Genomic DNA, 19,762 nt, shown 5'->3' on the forward strand with positions numbered 1-19,762 from the left:
CTTCTTTCCAGCTTGTCAGTGGAGTTAAGTCATTCTGTGTTTCTGCAGCTTCTGTTTGGCAGGTTGTTCATGGGGCATTTAGGGATGGCCAAAGTGTGTTTCCACTACCCCCTGCAGGATTTGGGAGAGGAGGGTTTGAAAGTGGCCGGGGGTCCCTTTTTATCATGTAAACTTGGATAGCTGTTTCAGAGGGCTCACCTACACCAAGCAGGATATTCCACTATGAAAGCGGTATATAAAAGGCAGGACCCTACTTCATAGCAGTATTGAAGTGCACTGACAACTGTTGGGGCCCATTGACACATACCATATATTGCTTTCATACCACTTTCATAGCGTTACATCCTGCTTGGTGTAGCTGTGTCATGGGCCCCGACAGTTGTCCGTGCACGTCAGTACCACTATAAAACAGTAGTGTAGATCCTACAGTGCTCTTCAATGCCTCTATAAAGCAGTAGTGTGGCTCCTGTCTTTTATATACCACTTTCATGATGGAATATCCTGCTTGGTGTAGATGAGCCCTAAGACTCAGAAGGTTGGGTCCAGCATTACGTGCATACAACTAGTCTGGTGGAATTGGGTTTCCCCACTCCCTCTCCCCCGTGGCAGCCCCTCCAGCCCCTTGAAAGTGCTACACAGAGGGTTGGAGGACTCTGTAGAGGGAGGGTGGCACTGTGGACATCCCCAAAGGTAGGGCAGAGGCACTTTCTGTCCATGGATCTAACCCAGTATGCTTTTTTTTTAGAAGATAAAAGGAAGGTGTGATAGTCATCACCAAAGTTAACACTCTGTTTCTTACTATTGCCCAGTTATAACTCAGATTGTATAAAAAAAGTCCATGGGAAAGTATAAGTCAGGGCTGGGAAATCTTTTATGGGCCAAGGGGCAAATTCTCTCCAACTCCACCCACAGGGCAGGTGATATCAGGGACTGGCCCCCAACCCTTGATGGCATCAGGCCCCCAGCTGAAGCTCCAGCATCGCTCAGTGCAAATTTTTCTTCGCTTGGGTGCAGAGAAGGTGGCTTGGAGGAGCATGCCGTAGCCGGGCAGCCAGCTCCACCCCGCCCAGGCTTGCCCAGGCTAGGGAAAGGCCTAGCAGAGCAAAGCTCACAGAGTCAGTGCTTGGCTCCTTTGTATTCCCCATGTGGGGAATGCGGGAAAGAAGCAAAGTGGACTCGCGTGGTGTCTTGCCCAGCTAAGTGTGCAGCAGCAGCAGAAGGGCCCTGATGCTGGATCAGACCAAGGGTCCATCTGGTCCAGCACTCTGTTCACACAGTGGCCAACCAGCCATCGGCCAAATAAGAAAACACTGTCTGGGTCCCCCCACCCCTCAAAAGCTGGGTATTTTGACTTGCAACCATGTACTGGCTGCTGTGGACTTTAAAGGCAGGTCCTTGTTCCAAGGCTGAGCAGATTCCAAGGAGCAAGTGAAGGAGGAAATGGTGGCACATGAGACACAGGAAGAGCATAGTAAGATCACGGGAACATTTTCAAACCAGATGCCATGTAGATTTATTTATTGTATTATTTATTTGAAGTGTTTTAATGCCGCTCTTCAGCCTAAACAGCTCCCAGAGCAGCTTACAGATAATCAATTAAAACAACACAGTCCCTGTCCCACAGGCTTACAATCTACGTAGCTGTTCCATTGGGGTTGACTTCTCTAAAGCACAGCCCTCTGGGAGGTTTCTAGAGCCAGTGGCGTTCTTCACCTGTCTTTACATACCTTTCTGTGAGGGCAATTTCACAGGGCCAACACTTCACTAAAGTGTCCTTTTTGTGAGCACTAAAATATGTATGATGGGACTACTTGTTGGCAGGTAGTCTTGCCTGTTTGTGACAAGATCCTTCCAATGAATGTCAGAAGTATGGGTAATTTTTAGTCCCTTAAAAAAAGCCTCTTTTTTTTAAAGGGGAAAATCATGTTTGCTTACCATTGCTTCTCCGACCGTTTGTTTGTCCCTCATTACTTCCTCTTTTGAAAGAGGAAGTAAACAATGAGCATGTGGTCCATTCAGTGGGCCCTTTTGATCCCACTGCTTCTCCTGCAATGGAGAGGGAGCAGTGGAGAGGGAGCGGCAACTTCCGTCTTTAAAAATAATATGGACTGGAGTGGTTTTTTATGGTGCGAAGGCTAGAAGGGGTAGGAGGCAGACGATATCATGAGAGGGAACCGTGAAAATCTCTGAGTAACGAGCGTGCAATAAAATGCGCATCTGATGGAGCTCTTAGACAAATGAAAACATCTAAACCCTTTAACTTAGAAAAAGTTTAATTTTCTAAAAACACCCTATTGCTACAACATTTTACATATGTTACTGCACTCAGCTGAACAGATCTGATTTTCAGTCATTAATATTAACAATTGTATAAATAATTCTATTATGCAAAAAATAAAAAAGGTCAAATTAAAACCCTTCCATCACACAAAAGTATATACATATAATACATTTTTCCTGTCTTTGTTGGTTTTGGAAATTGCATAACTTGGGGGAGAACACTTCAAACTGGTTTTTTAAAAATCACCTTTAAAAATAAGAAAGGTAAACATTTTCAGAATAAGTATATACAGCTGAGGATTTCAGGCTTGCGTTAAGGTGCTTACAATTGTCGGTAGCTGTGTTCAGTGCATTAAAAAAAGACAATTAAGATCTCTTCAATTGTTCCATTTAAAAGAGGCATGGTGTGTGTGTGTGCGCGCGCGTCTACCTGGCACGTCTTCTGCACTAAACCCTTTGAAATTAATGGGAGTTCTGTGTGCAGAAGAAGGGGCCGGTACATTGCATCTTTTGCTTGGGCCCGTCGTAAAGGTTTGCTGAACAGCATCAGAGTAGTGATATTGTAACTTTACCGGTTCAGAGGTAAACAAGTCTGGCACCACAGAGCCGGTGTGGTGTAGTGGCTAGAGTGCTGGACTGGGAGTTGGGAGATCTGGGTTCTAGTCCCCACTCGGCCATAGAAACCCACTGGGTGACTTCGGGCCAGTCACAGACTCTCAACCCAACCTACTCAAAGGGTTGTTGTAAGGATAAAATGGAGAGGAGGAGGAGGATTATGTATGCCACCTTGGGTTCCTTAAGAGGGAAAGAAAAAAGCGGGATATAAATGCAATATTAAATAAACAAACATTACCATTGCAACATTTCCTCTCTTCTGACAACTGTTCGCTAGAGAACATGCTGACGTCTCCTCAACTGCAAGCGAACCTCCATGTCGATCTAGTCATCCAAGTTGCATTATGAGGTGTTGCACAGATTTCACTTTAAAGCAAGTTTCTGCAGAGTCAGGCCCTTTTTTCCAGAATGAGCCTCAGTCGCTCAAATGATTTTGAATGCGGTCTCGTTTTGTCAAAGCAACTCTATTTGTTTTGAAGAGAAGCTCCTTGAAGGCCGCCTTTGCAGGATGCGTCAACCTGACTCATACTCCCTTGGCACCTTGGATAAGCGGCTGCCATAAAAAGAATCGTTGAAGACTCGTTCCAGATTTGTTGTTGTCATCAGTATCTGATCGGATCCAGGGATTCCAAACCCTTCCCCACGGATAATGCAGAATGAGAAGTGGATGTCCCCAAAGTAGGAGGGGTGTACTTCTGCCGTAGGCAGGAAAAGGAGTGGAGCTATGAGTTTCCGTGTTCTTTCTGGCATGATATTTCTGCCTTGGGGCACACGCAGATATCTTGTGAAAGAAAGAGATGACCAGCAAAGGATCTCCTGTCCCTGTTAACTTACCCTCCCAGCCCTCGCTGCGTGCTTCCAGTGTCTTAGGTGGAGGGAAACAAAACCAGTTTGAAACACCTTTAGCTGGCTACATTTTGCCCCTTGCAGTTCGGTTGCTTTCAACGAAGGGAAGCCCGAACAACGCAAATGAAGCCCTCTGTGCTAAACAGAACTTGGGTAAATGAGTTGCTTGGGGGAACGGAAACCTTAGTCCAAGTCCTTGGAGTTCTGGTCCTGGGCTGTGTCTCTTCTGCGGCTGGCGCTTTTAAAGAAGCCAAGCTGCAGGGACAGGAAAAGAAAAAGAAAAGGTCGTTGTTATATCAATGGCTCACATTAATAGTACTTCTGATGACTTGCATTAATAGTTATACTACTTTTGGAATGGCTGGGAAACATCACTGCATATCCATGCCAGAGAGTTTTGGATTTATGAAAACTTCTATCCCACCTTAGCTTCACACTGACTTGCAATAAAATAAGGAAACATTCAATATAGAAAGCAGCAACCAATGAACTAGGAGATAATAAAAAGGCAAAAACCGGCAAAAGCTTCACCAGTGGATTGTCTGCCTGTTGCACAGATCTCATAGTACGGAACCAGGCACACCAGGCACACCCCTTGCGCATGCCTGTGGTTGGGGTGTGTGTCTTCACTTGAGAAAAGTGAACCAAACAATTCCGCACACATGAACCGCCCAGAGAGCTCCGGCTATTGGGCGGTATAGAAATGTAATAAATAAATAAATAAATAAATAAATAAATAAATAAATTCATTAACACAACCCTTGTGGCAGGTATCACTTTATGAGCTTGTTTTTACCACTGAAATGTTTCTGGCTATAATGAAAGAGAAGTTTAGGACTATGACATCATCATGCTAAAATGTTAATTTAAAAAGCAAAACGAAAATTTCTGGTTGCTCCTCAAATGATGGGGACAAGAACATTTTAAAAACCATTCTTAAAAAATAAGATTGTTGTAATATGCCTCCCCTTTTTCATGAGAGAGAGGTATAGTACTATAACACCATTATGTTGTTATAACACTGTAACACAATAATGCTAACAATAATAGTTTTTTGTTTTTGTTTTTAAAAAACCACTTTCTAGTCACCACCATTTTGGCAGTGATCTGAAAGGTTTATTTTTCATTTTCTTTTACGTCCAAGTAAATGTGTTCAAGATTTTATGCATTTAAAAAAGGAAAGAAAAATGAAATACAGCCTGCACTTTTTTGATGTTTAGAAACTCATGTGAAAAGGACATTATCTGTAAGCGAACATTTTGCATCGAATCCCCCATGCCCACCTTAAACTCCGCCGCCTCACCCGCTGTGCCCTTGCGTGCTTGTTCTGGGGAGCCGCTGCGTGAAATGCCTGCCTGGCGATGAATGCACTTAGTGCCAAAGCCGCCGGGCAGGATCAGTTCCGTGTTCCAAAATGCAAGGCACACATCACACGTTGCCCTTGGCTGCCCTGCGGCTGTGAGGCTGCCCTCTGCACATTGTTAGCACTCTTTTATGCTCAAGTGAACTAAGAGGACCGTGAGCCGGCCGTTAAGCTTAAACTTGTGAAAGTTGCTATGGGATTCCCTCACCCTGAAGTGGCAATTCTTGCTCAGGAGTCAAGTGAGCCTCACCTCTAGGGCAAACGGAGTGGAGGCCAGGTGGGGGCTTACCTTCCACAATGCTAGCACCAGGAGCGCCAGCAGCAGAAGGCCACCTAAGGTGCTCCCAAGTATGATCCAGATAGGGACGTGGGACTCTTCTATCTTGGAGATTTCAAATATGATCTGCAAGAGGAATACAATAAGGGTAGCATTGGCAGGCAGCTTTTCAAGTAGAACTCTCCTTAATATTTAATCCCTTTTGTAGCAAGAAGGCTGCAGGTGTGTTCTTCAGGGGATGCAAGAAGAAAAACATCTGCTTATAGTTCATCTTGGCCTGAATCCACCGAAGTGCATTCAGGACAGGCGCTCCTGTCAGTTACTGGCTGCTGCCAGGAGAGGGCGTCAGCGTCCCACTCTTTCTTGGTTTGATGAGTGTCCTGAATGTAAAGGTGTTGCATAGAAATGCGCAAGGCACAGGTTGTGTTATGCATGTTATTATTTCTGCATTCTCTTTGTCCAGGGTCAAAAATGCAAGTCTATTCAAAACCATCTCTGCCCCTCATTAGTAGGGTGACCATAGGGAAAGGTGGACAGGGCTCCTGTATCTTTAACAGGGGTATTGAAAAGGGAATTTCAGCAGGTGTCATTGTTATGCATGCAGCACCTGGTGAAATGCCCTCTTCATCACGACAGTTAAAGCTGCAGGAGCCCTGCCCTCTATTGTATCTGGTCACTCTAGGCAAGGCTCCTGCAGCTTTAACTGTTATGATGAAGAGGGGATTTCACCAGGAGCTGCATGCACTCCCTCCCTCTCCTGGAATCCTTGCCACAGGGCAGTTGACAGTAGATGGCCCTGTGAATTTGGGCAGGGGGGCAGGGGGAGTCTAACTGCACAAGTTGCCCTGCTGTTATAGTGGAGAAGGAAGAAGGTAGAGGTTTTTTTTGGTGCCATTGACTGATTTGAGCTGACCTCAGAGAAGGGTCAGGTGGGTATAAGGGTCTAGAGAAGGAGGAGTGGATGGAGCATGGGTTTAGGGAGGCGGGAACACATGAACTTTGCTGAATCTAAGTGTGTTTTTACATGAGGCATTTATCGTGTGCTTGTGCTTGTTCACTCATGGAAGTTTGTGGGTCCTTTTCACGATGTCGTAAAACTCCAGTATCTCTCTCATAGTTTTTTAGGTTATTCCACCATTTTAAGGGCTTCTCTACATTAAGGAGAAATCCCGCAACCTTACCAGGGCTTCTAGGCACAATACATGCACTCCAACCCCCTTATTTTTCCCAGTTCTTTGTGGGCACATTCCATGTTTCATTTATAGAGACAGTAGGTGGTGCTGCAAAGTTTCTAAAATATCGCACAATTCTTGAATTACACCAAAAATGACAAAAGAGGCATTGAAGGTTGATGCTGTCATGCAAAGGACCTGTGAACATTTGTGAGTGAACAATCATGAGCGTACAATAAATGCCTTGTGTAAAAGTGCCCTAAAAATCACTGCAGATGCAATAACAAAATAAACTTGCTCTCAAAGAGGTGAATCGCAAGATAGTTTATCAATTTTGCAGCGCTTCTACTGGCTGTATAAACGAAATCTATGGAATGTGCCCACAAAGGAACTGGGGGAAACAGGGGGGAGGGGGCCCCTTCTACATTGTGCCCATTCTACACCCACAAAGACTCATCAAGAAGACAAAACCCCGGTAAGGCTGCACGATTTTTCCTTAACGTAGAGAAACTTTGCAGAGCCAGGGCAACACCTTGCCTGTGGTTCCTGAGGGACACATTGGGCCATGACTGTTATGCCGGGCTGAGCTCAAAACGCGTATTATTCTTGCCATTGTGCCATCAGTTTAGATTTGAAGATGGAGTGAAAACAGCAACAGCAACAGCAACAAGAAGTAATAACTGAAACCATGGGGTGTCTTAGGAGCTATTCTTACATGACATTGGAGCTGTCAGATCATTTGGGTTTTTTTGGAAAAATATCAAGCAAAGGATCAACCTTACGCAAGGCTCAGTCTGTGGGTTCTCAGGCGTTGACTTGGCGGTTGGTTACCTCTGGGCCCTGAATCCGGGATTGGCTTTCCTGGCTTCCAAATCATAGAATCATAGAATAGCAGAGTTGGAAGGGGCCTACAAGGCCATCGAGTCCAACCCCCTGCTCAATGCAGGAATCCACCCTAAAGCATCCCTGACAGATGGTTGTCCAGCTGCCTCTTGAAGGCCTCTAGTGTGGGAGAGCCCACAACCTCCCTAGGTAGCTGATTCCACCGTCGCACTGCTCTAACAGTCAGGAAGTTTTTCCTGATGTCCAGCCGGAATCTGGCTTCCTTTAACTTGAGCCCGTTATTCCGTGTCCTGCACTCTGGGAGGATCGAGAAGAGATCCTGGCCCTCCTTTGTGTGACAACCTTTTAAGTATTTGAAGAGTGCTATCATGTCTCCCCTCAATCTTCTCTTCTCCAGGCTAAACATGCCCAGTTCTTTCAGTCTCTCTTCATAGGGCTTTGTTTCTAGACCTCTGATCATCCTGGTTGCTCTCTTCTGAACACGCTCCAGCTTGTCTGCGTCCTTCTTGAATTGTGGAGCCCAGAACTGGACGCAATACTCTAGATGAGGCCTAACCAGGGCCGAATAGAGAGGAACCAGTACCTCACGTGATTTGGAAGCTATACTTCTATTAATGCAGCCCCAAATAGCATTTGCCTTTCTTGCAGCCATATCGCACTGTTGGCTCATATTCAGCTTGTGATCTACAACAATTCCAAGATCTTTCTCGTTTGTAGTATTGCTGAGCCAAGTGTCCCCCATCTTGTAACTGTGCCTTTGGTTTCTATTCCCTAAATGTAGAATCCTCCTTCTACACCTGATGCTGAAGGCTGGGTGGCAGAAACCCTGCAATCAGCATCTCAAGAGGGAGTGACAGATTATTTGCAAAGGGGATTGTGTGTTTATTGGAATAAGGGGGGTTCTTTTCTGGAGTGTTTTGATGAAAATAACATAACCCAAGTTGCCATCAAACTGGGAGGGAGAATGGGAGACGGAAGAGAGGGGAGGGGCGTGGGGGGGGGGCAGGAACTGCAGTTTGCAACTGGATGGGAATGGGCAGGTCAGATCTTTGGCAGCATCTGAATATCTTTGAACCCAATTAGCAGCAATTCAGCGGCAAGTATTTCTTCTCCCCCAAAACGCACCAGACAGATAAGATCAAAACAAACCCCGTGATGTACAACATGTTTTTGCAAATACGTCTCTCAGGAAGGAATATGAAAGGTGGCCAAGTGGCAGACCTTCCGGCTGGGATCCTCTTCTCTGAAGACAAAGGCACTGCGGAACCCTCTCTGCAAGGCGGCGTTGATCACGAATCTCAGAGACTTGTATTTCAGCTGCACAGGACAAGACAGGACAAGTCACAATGGCAGGATAGGACCCAGCACAGCTTTGCCACTATTGGTAGATACGTGTTAATAATAACAACGTGAAGGGCTCTGCAAACTCTGTATTCCTTTCCAGCTACTTCACGGAACACTGGGGGGGGGGGGAGGGTGTGACCAGATGCGGAGGCGTTTCTCAGGGACCCCTAATAAATGGGCACTCGCACAACTGTTCTTGAAATAAGTGGCTTAACTTCAAAATATGACAAAGTATCACGTTGATCACATGGGGATACCTTTACTGGGATCATGGATGAATAACTGAAAAGTCAACCCTTTCTTGAAGGTGCGAAAGACCTTCTATTGGCTTTTGCAGTGCAAGGCCTGCACAGGTCATGTAGTACAGCCTGACCTCTGGGAAAACGTCCAGGTCAGGCCAGCCACCAGTCAGATTCAAACGTGCTAGGTGTGACACACACTCCGGGGGGGGGGGGGCTTGGAGCCCTCGCTTTGGTGCAAAAGACGATGCAGCTGTTGCTGATTTGGCTCAATTCTCTCACGGGTTGCATCATTAAGCCATTTGTGTTGATGTGGCACTCAGATGATTGAGTCTTTCGGTATGGACTGGGTGGGGAATTACTAGCAGCTGAGTAAACCGGAGGGGAAAGCGGGAGTCAGAAACCACCTCTCGTTTGCACACCCTGGAGTCTGAGGCCAGCTCAGGACGCCAGCGGCGTAAGCGGGGTACTCTGCCTGCCTGCATAAGATGCTAGTGAAGCCTGCGGGGTTGGCTGGCTTGCCCTTACAGCTCTCAGTGACTTCATCCACAGATTTCCATGCAAGAGAAAGCTGACTTCTTCATTGGCCGCCAGATACACATTGCAGTCGATGGATATCACATCGGAATTACTGTGGTTCTGAAAAGAAAAGACGAGTGAGAAGGCAGTGGGACACAACCATGCAATGCCAACTCCTCTCCCCCTCACCCCACCCCACCCCACCCCTTGCAAAACTCCTTGGAAGCAGAACTCTGGGTTCATTGACGCCATTGGGCGTCACTTGAAATGGCTGCATGCAATCGCCTCCCCAGGGAACTCGCCTGCCAGGCCTCGCACTCGCCACCCCGGAGGTCCAATGCCCTCAGTCACAGGCAGCAACAGCCTCTTGCTGCTCAGACCAGTGGGCTAGCTGCAGCCCAGAGGCACGTGAGAGGTCTCAGGGGAGCTCCCCCATCACACCACTTGCCCTGGCCTCCCGAGTCTTCCCTCTTGGCCTGGCGCATCTCTCTGCCATCCTTTCCTTTGGCCAGGGATGGACAGCAGAGCGCAGTCTGAACCTCCGCCTTCCACAGACGCAAGGCAGAATGCAGGGCTGGGCTTATATCTTCTCAAACCTGGTAAACGGGGTCTAGCAAGACACGTGAAAAACCACTGTCCCATCTTCCTGACAGATAGAGTAATTTCAGGCAGGTGCCACATGTAGGGTGACCGACTGTCAGGATTTTCCCGGATTTGTCCTGGTTTTTGTTCTATCCTGGGTGTCGGGGTAGGGGTGGTTCTGTAATTTTCTATAAGGTCCTGGAATGACACACTTTCCCCTTTAAGACCTCCATGGAAAGCTTGTCGTTCAGAACCTCCATGCTAATGGCAGTTGCCAACTGTGATGTTCTTTCTGGAGGCCCTGGAAGGTGCACTTTCCCACCCCACCCCCCAACTGGGTGTCCTCTTTTTTGGTTTCCCAAATATGGTCACCTGTGCCACATGCCCAGATGATCAAGTGAATTGACTGAAAGCCGCTTTGCCATCTGACCTTGTTCTCTGCTTTTTGCATGTTGTTGCAAGAAAACCACAGGGTGGCAATATTTGTTGCCACTCACATTATATGGAAAGTGTCACGGGGAGCACCTTGCAGCGATCATTCATGCTTTAAAAAAAAAAATGCACCAGAACGGAGCCTGAGTTCAGGCCATGTCCTAAAACACAGAACTGCAAACTTGACTGTGTTGGCATGGCTCAGAAGGTGGGTGCTGCGTACCAGCTGAGGGTGGCGGCCCAAGTCCTCATCTGAGGGGGTCCTTCGGTAGTCTGTATTATTGCCCCCAACGTTACACATCATATTTTCCTGTAATAAAAAGAGAAGGACTGGGATAACTCTTTGGGAATGTGGATCCAAAGACACCAAATAAAGAATGATACACCTATGTTCAGAGGAGGGCAACCAGGATGATCAGGGGTCTGGAAACAAAGCCGTATGAGGAGAGACTGAAAGAACTGGGCATGTTTAGCCTGGAGAAGAGAAGATTGAGGGGAGACATGAGAGCACTCTTCAAATACTTAAAAGGTTGTCACACAGAGGAGGGCCAGGATCTCTTCTCGATCCTCCCGGAGTACAGGACATGGAATAACGGGCTCAAGTTAAAGGAAGCCAGATTCCAGCTGGACATCAGGAAAAACTTCCTGACTGTTAGAGCAGTACGACAATGGAATCAGTTGCCTGATGAATGTGGCCTCTCCCACACTCGAGGCCTTCAAGAGGCAGCTGGACAAGCATCTGTCAGGGATGCTTTAGGGTGGATTCCTGCATTGAGCAGGGGGTTGGACTCGATGGCCTTATAAGCCCCTTCCAACTCTGCTATTCTATGATTCTATGACTACTTGGGGATTTGCATCCACTTTTCCCTCTGGAAAAAAGCCACGCTGCCAGGGCCTTGGAGCACTTCCCTGATGGTGCACGTGGCTTTGCTCCTAGCCCTAAACACTGCTGCTTAGCTTGCTTGCGCAATCCCAGCAACTCTGGCCCATCCATCACAAGGTGACATGCAAAATACATTGTGTGCCATTATGGGCTCTCTGATTCCAGCAATTATCCCTCTAGAAGGAAAATGATTTTATGATCTTAGAAGCCATCATTAAACGCTAGTGGGAGGTTTGGTTGTGAACACTCTTCTTGGATCTCTTCTGCTGGTTCTAATGTTTTCCACCTTCCCAGCCAGCTGTGTGTGGAAGGGGAATGGACTTCTGGGGGCATTGCAGAGCCAAAAAGTGCAATAATTGGGTCCACATAAACATGAGGATGGCTATTGGCAGAGAAGACTTTGCAGATGGAAGGAAATCAAGAGATGACCCAACATCTGGATAGGAGAGCACCAGAGCCTGTCACATAGGCCCCTTTGGGCCAAAGTTTATAAACAGAATTAAAGCTGGACTAGAAATTACCATCTGTTCAGATAAAACATAAAGCTTTGAAGATGGTTAAGGGCCCTCTACCCTGCTTTCTCCCCATGAAGGAGTCTAATTCTATTCATGTATTTATTCTAAAATTCGCAACCTGCCTAGTTTTAGAAATTTCATAATTATGCTCCCTTATTCTAGATCTGCTGGCAGCTGAGGACCAAACGTGACATTATGAGGAATGCGTGGTTGGTGGCTGCCGCTGCGGCTGAGACTAGCAGCCTCATGAGGCCTCCCTGCTAATATCTAGCAAAAGACATGGGCTGCTGTGACATCTTCATGCTCAGAATGTTGTTCTTGCATGTTCTTAGCCTGAATGGTTAAGTCAAACGGCATCCCAGCATTCTAAAGCCTGAATGCTCTAAATGTTCATACCATGGAGATGGTTCATTAAAGCCTTCTGTAATTTCACATGGAGCATTGATGCATGCGGAGTGCCAGACCCTGCCTTGACGGTGGTGTGTTGCCGCTGTGTTGCGGGAAACCCCGTGCTTTCTCTGCTGTGGGGCGGTGGCAATTCCCCATGCAGAGGGAGGGTGACAGCTTTCCGGCAGCCATTCAGTTTGCTGGGCCTGTCTCCTGCCCTCTGCCTGGGTGGATGGCGATCAATCAGGGGTTGCCATCTGTCTGGAAACGCCTCTGCCACAATGCAGAGGGTAGATGGAGGAGGCGCCGTACTCACCTCACTCCAGTCTATTTTTTAATTCGCAGCTTCGCGGGAAAGCCCCGCGATGGCTGCGAAGTGGCTGCTGCGTCATATAACCGACGCCACGCCGCGGCGCAACTACCGTGGCGCTTTCAAAGCGTATAAGCCCCCTGAAGTAGATGTGTTGAGAAATGGCCACGATACAACAGTTTAAAGATTCTTCTTCTTCTTGAGCGAGTTTCTTCTGTTTATGACTATTTCCCCCACCCTTGTAAAGTACCACCCCTTTTTTTGACCCATTAAATGCATTCCAAAATTTGAGAACATTACAGGGGTCTTGAACTTCCTCTTTTTCTGATTATGACTGGATCATTGTGAAGTCATTAGCTTCTTTTTTAAAAAAACACACACATTGTTTTAAAGACAAGTCTGGCAACCCATGCTCAGTGCTTGATTTGTCTCTGCCCTGAGGAAATCTCTTCCCACAACAAAGATGGCTGCATCAAAAAGATGGTGGCTTTAGCTGAAGTTGTAAGTACAAATGAATAGACTGGGAATGAGCAGGACAGTGGGCTCTCGTGGTGGGAGAAAATGAACCCTATAAAAAAGGAAGTTGGGGGGGGAGAGAAAGAACCTTGTCAAAACTGGGAGGGGGAAGACTCCTGTAGAAACTATTGCAGGGCTTCATAGAGTTCAGTGGATTTCCTTTTCAAAACGTTTACTCATGTACCCAAAAGCATGTAAATGGTTTACATGCCTGAGCTACCTTGCCATGTAAGCAGTAAACATGCTCTACAGATTCACATGTAGGCAGGACTCCCCTCCCACTGTCTCCTGCTGGCTTGTGTCAGCTCATGAGGACAGAGACACTTTGCCCCATGGCCATCTGCTCCCCAGTCTTGCGTCCCTTCTCTGTATCCACTGTCAACCTCCCTGCAGTTTGTCATTATTAATAGGGTCCTGAGCTGCCGTGTTCCTCCAATCTGCAAAGGGAGAGGATTGGTGCTGAACGACCCTGGGAATGTGCATTCAGGGGGGTTAAGTTGCAAGTGAGCACAATATACCAGACTGCAGAACGTGTTTATTGCTTACATGACACAGAAATTAGGACCAGATTTCCATGTCTTTCGGTGCATTGAGTAAATTTGTAAGCAACTCTTCTCTTAAATAGAAAGGTTTTGATCCAGGATCTGGCAGTTGCTTGCAAAGGGCAGGGAAAGTTTGAGTGTGGTGATGGCATGTTGCTTTGAGCGCTTCTCTACACCATGCTTTTACTCTACACCTTTACCGGGGCTTCTGCTTCCAGATTCCCTAAGATCGGCAGCTCCTTTACACATGCTTTTTCCCTCTGGGTGTTTTTTTTTCCTTTGCAAGTTCTGAATACAGCCACTAGATGGCACTGTGGCATACTGCAATATAGCAGGATTCCAGAAATCCATCAGCTGTTGGAGCACTTCCAAGCGTGATAAAAAAATATTATCGCATTTTCCCTGTTAAGAATAAAACCGCTATAATGGCCAGAAAGCATGGGAGAGGCCCTCGAGGATGACAACATCATTGTAAAGGACCCTCAAAAAGCCATGAGTGCCAATAAAAGCCTTGTCTAGAGAAGGCCTGACTACACAATCAAATTTGAGAGGAAAGTCTCCCCACCTTGTGATTTTCTTCAGTCATTCTTCTGTGGCTAGGCTTTTTTTTATGGGGGCATCCTGATTTATAATGCACATTTTAAGGCTGCTTTGAGTTTTTAAAAGAATATCCTTAAAAGGAAAAGGTACCTCATGCACATTGAAATTTGTGAGTTGCAGAAGGCGATTCCCTCCTCGTGTGGCCACTGGGACGGTGATTTTGATAGCCACCCCATCAACAGGAAAGAGACCCAGATTCTGTAGCTGAAAGAGTTACCAGACAAAACATCATCACTACCATTCTGCATGGGGCCATTCTCCCCTGTCCCCAAATCTTTAGAACCTTTAGCTCCATTTACCTTGAAGGTGCAATTAAAAGGAGGGCCAATGCTGTCATATCTCTCCAGGGAACTGTTTGATTTGACCTCATAGTAGTCCTGGCTGGAACTCCTGAATAACAGCAAGAAGGAGAAACTAGCTTTGGAGGAAATTGACCCACCAGAGATTCTTCCAAGGAACCAGGCTTCTGGCTGTTGATGGCATGTAACATTTAAATACACACCCAGTCACACCCAGTGGAAACACAGTAGAAATGTCGGTATAACAAATTGTAGCGCTACGAAACCTCCCTCCATGCCCATCCAAAATACCTGGTGAAAAGGAGGTCGGTCTCATATTTCAGCGGAAACTTTAGAAGAGCAGAATTGTCCTCTTTCGTGCTTTCTTGTTCCTCGCTGTCGCTAGAACACAGTAGAGCAGAAGCCCATTTAGGTGACTCGATGTGATGCACATTAACACAATCACAACAAGCTACTGTTGAAGTGAAGAAAACATGATGGCTGAGCCTCAACAGCGTGTTCGAAGAAGTGTGGGCCCTGCTCTTGCTGAACGAGCTGGTGGGCTGCTAGCAGCGGTAAGTATACCCAACGCTCAGTTTTGCCTGTGTGGAATTAAAGCTAGGTTGGCACAGATATCTCCTTTGCACGGGCAGCAATTTCTCTCCGTTATACCCCTGGCGACTTTGGCAGAAGACAAAACTTTCCCCTCGCGGCTTGCCAATGCTACATTGGCCTGGTGAGATATATAGACCTATAAAAGGGGATTTTCTGGCTGACAGTGCACAATTCATGAGCTGCGTGAAGAGTTAATCCACTCTGAGTTGAAGCAAAGAGAAAAACGGATTGTTTTCCAATGGCTGGTATTACCAAGGTTGACACAGCCCTCCGCTCTCTAAGCTCGTGGGTGCCCCGTTTGGAGAACCTTCCCTCACATGTCAAGCGTTGCCTTTGTGAATGCAGTTTAGCACTCATATATTAGACACACCTACTTGAAAGTAAATCATTTTCTCCCCCCCCGTGCCACCCCCAGTGTAGCGAAAGTGCACAAAACAAGAGCTAAAAGCACAGTTATTATAACTAAAATAAAAATAAAAATGTAATTAACTCCACCAAGAAAGAAATTGTATCAAAGTCATAAATTGATCAGCGACTTTATTTGTTGTACTAAAAAGATAATTGCTAACTGGTCTCATATTAGGCAAATTGCTTATATTTGCTAACAGGTTTTTTTTTTAATTATAAGCAGTCAGTTTGAGTAGTTTGAATAAGTCCCGTATTTTGTTTAACTTTTAGGTTTCATTGTCTTTTGAAGCTGCCTTCCAAATTGTGATGTATTATTCTGGCTGCTGTCAACATACCCCAAAGGGGATTATGCACATTTATTGGTTGAATATTTTTAATGTCGTTCAATAGGCCTCACAGTGGGCCGGAGGTCCACCGAGCCAGTGGGAAAACCTCACTGTGGTGCTGACTACCATTTCCCAATATTTTACTGCTCTCTCACAACTGCAGTGAGCACATCTGCTGAAGGTGCCTTTAACTGATGAGGGCTCTTCCACACATCTTACTGAGGGTGCTTCTATGCGCCCCCAGTGCGACCCCAAAGCGATCGTGTAGCTTGCCTGGAGAAGAGACGAGGAAGAGGCGTCCTTGCCGCTGCCACCCACCTACCTCCTCGCCGGCGAGGAGGTAGGTGGGTGGCAGCGGCAAGGACGCCTCTTCCTCGTCTCTTCGAACAGGCAAGTACACGATCGCTTTGGGGTCGCACTGGGGGCGCATAGAAGCGCCCTCATTGACAAAGCCAACGTTTAGCTTCAGGGGACTTGGAGATTTAATGCTTTTTTAAAATAATAATAATTAGGGAACCAAGTTCCTTCATTTTCATAGCAATTCCTTTCCAGACAATGGATTTAGGATTGGGGTATAATTTGCTGACATACATTTGTAAAGGGGGAGTGGTTTTTTTTTTAAAAAAAGGTTATTATTCCTCCAGAGAGGTTGGCATATCATTGATGTTGACTGGCAGGACTTGTCATTTACAAATGCGCCTTGATGGATTTTCTACCAGCCAGAGTTAGTTTCATTTTCATAATGCCTGGGGCTTCCAGGAGCGTGCTGAGTAGCAAACACACACACACCCCTTACATATGGCCCTAATATTATGAGAAAGGGAAAAAAGCATTTTGAAATGTTTTATGGAATCTCCCCTCTTTCCACTATGAAACCTCTGGCTGAACTTCACTTTCGGCACTGCCGAAAGTAGTCCCTTTAGCAGAATCCTCTGAGCAATCACTTCCACGCACCCAGGAAGGGTTGTGTTGAGGTCTGTTGGTCTGGCTGCTCCCCAGCCGCGGAGCCTTCTCCGCACTAGAGCTGGTGGGTCGTTAGGATTTCAGCTTCTGCATTTTTTAAAAAAAATACTGTGCATTTCCTCCCTTTTAATACATCATGCAATGCTCCTTTTTAATACCCCCCTGAGTTTTGGGAATACATGCTCAGGCTGCACGCTTAGATAATTATATATGTTTTGGCAGCCTCCATGTGCTGACTTGAGGGAGGCATTAGGGAAGCACACGGTGGCCCCAGGAGCCTTGCATCTGGGGAATAAGCGGCGCTGAGAGATCTATTTAGGTGAATGGACGAAAAGAGGAAGGAGAAAAAACAATGTTATTGCCAACCTGTTGGCGGTCAAAAAGATCTCCAGGTTTTGGAGGAAAATAGACTTCCTGATCTCAAAATCCAGGCGAAAAGCCACCTGCAGGGATTAAAGAGAAATCGGAGAGTTTCAAAAGATGCAGCCCATCACATTTCCCGCAGCCACCTGGAGTGAAGGATGGAACTTCCCCTCTGTCCCAGAACTTTCTCAATTCACCTTATCCTAGTCAGTCTCCCAAAGTCCCAGCCTGGTTGCCATATGCGGCAATGGAGCCCTTTCTTTAGGCTACAGGTTACAGCTGCCCAGGTCCATCCTATCTGTCTGGCAAACAACTTTGCTACAAAGAAGAAAGTGCACACAGTTTTGTTCGAGGGTCAATCTACACTAAAGAGGTATATCACTTATACAACACATTGCCACGGTTTCTCTCAAGAATTCCTGGGAATTGTAGTTTGGTGAGTATATGCAGGGAAAGATTTCTTGGTTAGACATCTCTAGCCCTCTTTTCATCAAACCACAATTCCCAGGGTTCCTGGCAAGAGGAAATGGCTGTTCCCAGATGAGGTATTTATTCTGCAATTACCACGGATTGTTCACTCAGATTTTATGGAGGATCTAGAACACACTGGCATCTGTTTGCAATCCTCCTGTGTTTTCCCAGTGCAGGTGATATCTTTTTCCCCCCTTACTGCAAAAAGTCTGACTTTTTTCTTTTAGAAGGATGGAAAAATAACACAAACTCCACAGGTGTAGATGTCTTTCATGTCATTCTTCCATCTTTTTTAATAGATGTACTTTTGATGTCAGCTGGTGAACCTATCATAGCTCAGCACACATCTAGTATAACTTTTCCAAAGCACCCCTTTGGTGTGTGTTTTTTTATTAGTAGTACTACTAATATGCTTTTCTATCTATATTTTTTTGAGAAGCAAAATACAAGTGAACCCAGTGGGGGTGGGTGGCAGGGTGGTTAACAAACCACCCAGAACCCATGCTCTGTTGTAGGCTTGCCGCATGGTTTGTTAATCCACTCTTGCTGGCTTCACACATCACAACAACCCATTCCCAGGAAGGATAATTAGGGAAATAACCCAGCATGTGACGGGCACACATGGGGTTTTCTAACAAGCCACTGAGGCTTATTAACCATCCTCATGTCATGTGAACCAGGCCATTGACTCTTAAAATAATTTGGGCTACTTCAGACTGAGTTAGCTTTAAAAAAAATGGCATGTGGTAACTCACTGTGAGAAGCATCTGCTACACCAATAAGGCGTATCAGAGACAGGCTTATGGTGGATGTAGAGATTCAAGCTTCCGTCACCCAACTTGAAATAAGATCCCAACCAAAGGTTCTGTCGATCACCCTTGAAAAACGATGTGAAAGCCCTTGGGGGAGGGTTCCCCCTCCCCCGGTGTTTGATTGCAACAGAGATTGGAGAAGATGCTTCGCGTGTCTGATCAGTTGTAGGGTGCTGCCCGATTGACCTACCTGGGAGACGTCGTCTTTTGAAAAGGGGTGAGGCGGAGTGGCTGCCAAACAATATGTTTTAACCACAATGCAATGTGATGGTCTTTAGGTAGGAGGATTCGTGAAGTGCCCAAGGCTTGTGCACAGCTGATTATCGTATTAAAACTCTCCTTGGGCTCCCTGGGCTGGATTTTCCATTTTCGGCTTCTCTACATTTTGGCAAAGCAGTAACTATTCAATGCCATACAGATGCATTACGATAGTATTTTATGGCCCCAAAACACACAGAGTTGCTTTATTGCAGGGACTAAATCCCAGCACATTGATGGGATCAAATCCATCATTGTCAATTCCTTGCCAAGCAAAGTTTCAATCTAATATTCTGTTCTGAATGTGGGAAGTCTCCCCCTGCCTTCTACTTCGCTTGAACAAAGTCTGCTTGTATATCTTCCAATACTTTCCCCTCCAGCCTATTGTACATGGAAGATAATACATTTCCCAGGTATATCATATACGACAGCTTGGTGAAATGTTTTCTGTTTAAAGATTCAAGTAAGTGAAATGCAAAGATTGGGAAAGGTCCTGCTGCCAAATGTGGTTCCTAGTCTTGAACATCTCAATGTCCGGTGAAGAATGCTGGCTGAGGTGACTGTGGAAATAAAACTCCTCCAGAGTCCAGCCCAGTACTGCCTATCCAGCTTCCCCCACCCTGGTGGCCTTCAGATGTTTTGGACTACAACCCCCTTCATCCCTGATCATTGGCCATGCTGGCTGGGGCTGATGGGAAATGTAGTCTAAAACATTTGGCGCTTACCAGGTTGGGAGAGGCTGGTCTACCCTGACTGGGAGCAATGCTCCACCGATGACTATATGCCAGTAGTGGGCAACGGCTGGAGCTCCGGGGGCCGCTTTTGCCTGCCAGATCCCGCCCGGGGGGAGGGAGGGGGGAATATAAATAAAAAATAATTTTTAAAAATGTTTAAATTGCATCCATAGTGGCTATGGAGCACCAAGCTAGTTTTGACCCTTTTGGTGCTCCGTAGTTGCTACGGACACCATTCCCCACCCATATATATATATATCTGAATTTGG

General features: G+C 46.3%; 1 protein-coding gene across 1 annotated transcript in view; it reads right to left on the reverse strand.

Annotated features, from left to right (window-relative positions):
• Window positions 1-3,587: 3,587 nt before the first annotated feature.
• ITGA11 (integrin subunit alpha 11) overlaps window positions 3,588-19,762 on the reverse strand; it is a 101,339-nt gene continuing 85,164 nt past the window's right edge. Inside the window, exons 22-30 of the mRNA XM_063142347.1 lie at window positions 17,222-17,298; window positions 14,856-14,945; window positions 14,565-14,655; window positions 14,356-14,469; window positions 10,736-10,822; window positions 9,508-9,618; window positions 8,618-8,713; window positions 5,394-5,507; window positions 3,588-3,996 (exon numbers count right to left, since the gene is read on the reverse strand). Coding sequence (XP_062998417.1) covers window positions 3,925-3,996; window positions 5,394-5,507; window positions 8,618-8,713; window positions 9,508-9,618; window positions 10,736-10,822; window positions 14,356-14,469; window positions 14,565-14,655; window positions 14,856-14,945; window positions 17,222-17,298 — 852 coding nt within the window. The 3' untranslated portion in view covers window positions 3,588-3,924. The remainder of the gene's footprint in view (window positions 3,997-5,393; window positions 5,508-8,617; window positions 8,714-9,507; window positions 9,619-10,735; window positions 10,823-14,355; window positions 14,470-14,564; window positions 14,656-14,855; window positions 14,946-17,221; window positions 17,299-19,762) is intronic.

This window comes from Elgaria multicarinata, chromosome 16 (assembly GCF_023053635.1).
Source record: "Elgaria multicarinata webbii isolate HBS135686 ecotype San Diego chromosome 16, rElgMul1.1.pri, whole genome shotgun sequence".
In the NCBI taxonomy this organism is placed as follows: domain Eukaryota; kingdom Metazoa; phylum Chordata; class Lepidosauria; order Squamata; family Anguidae; genus Elgaria; species Elgaria multicarinata.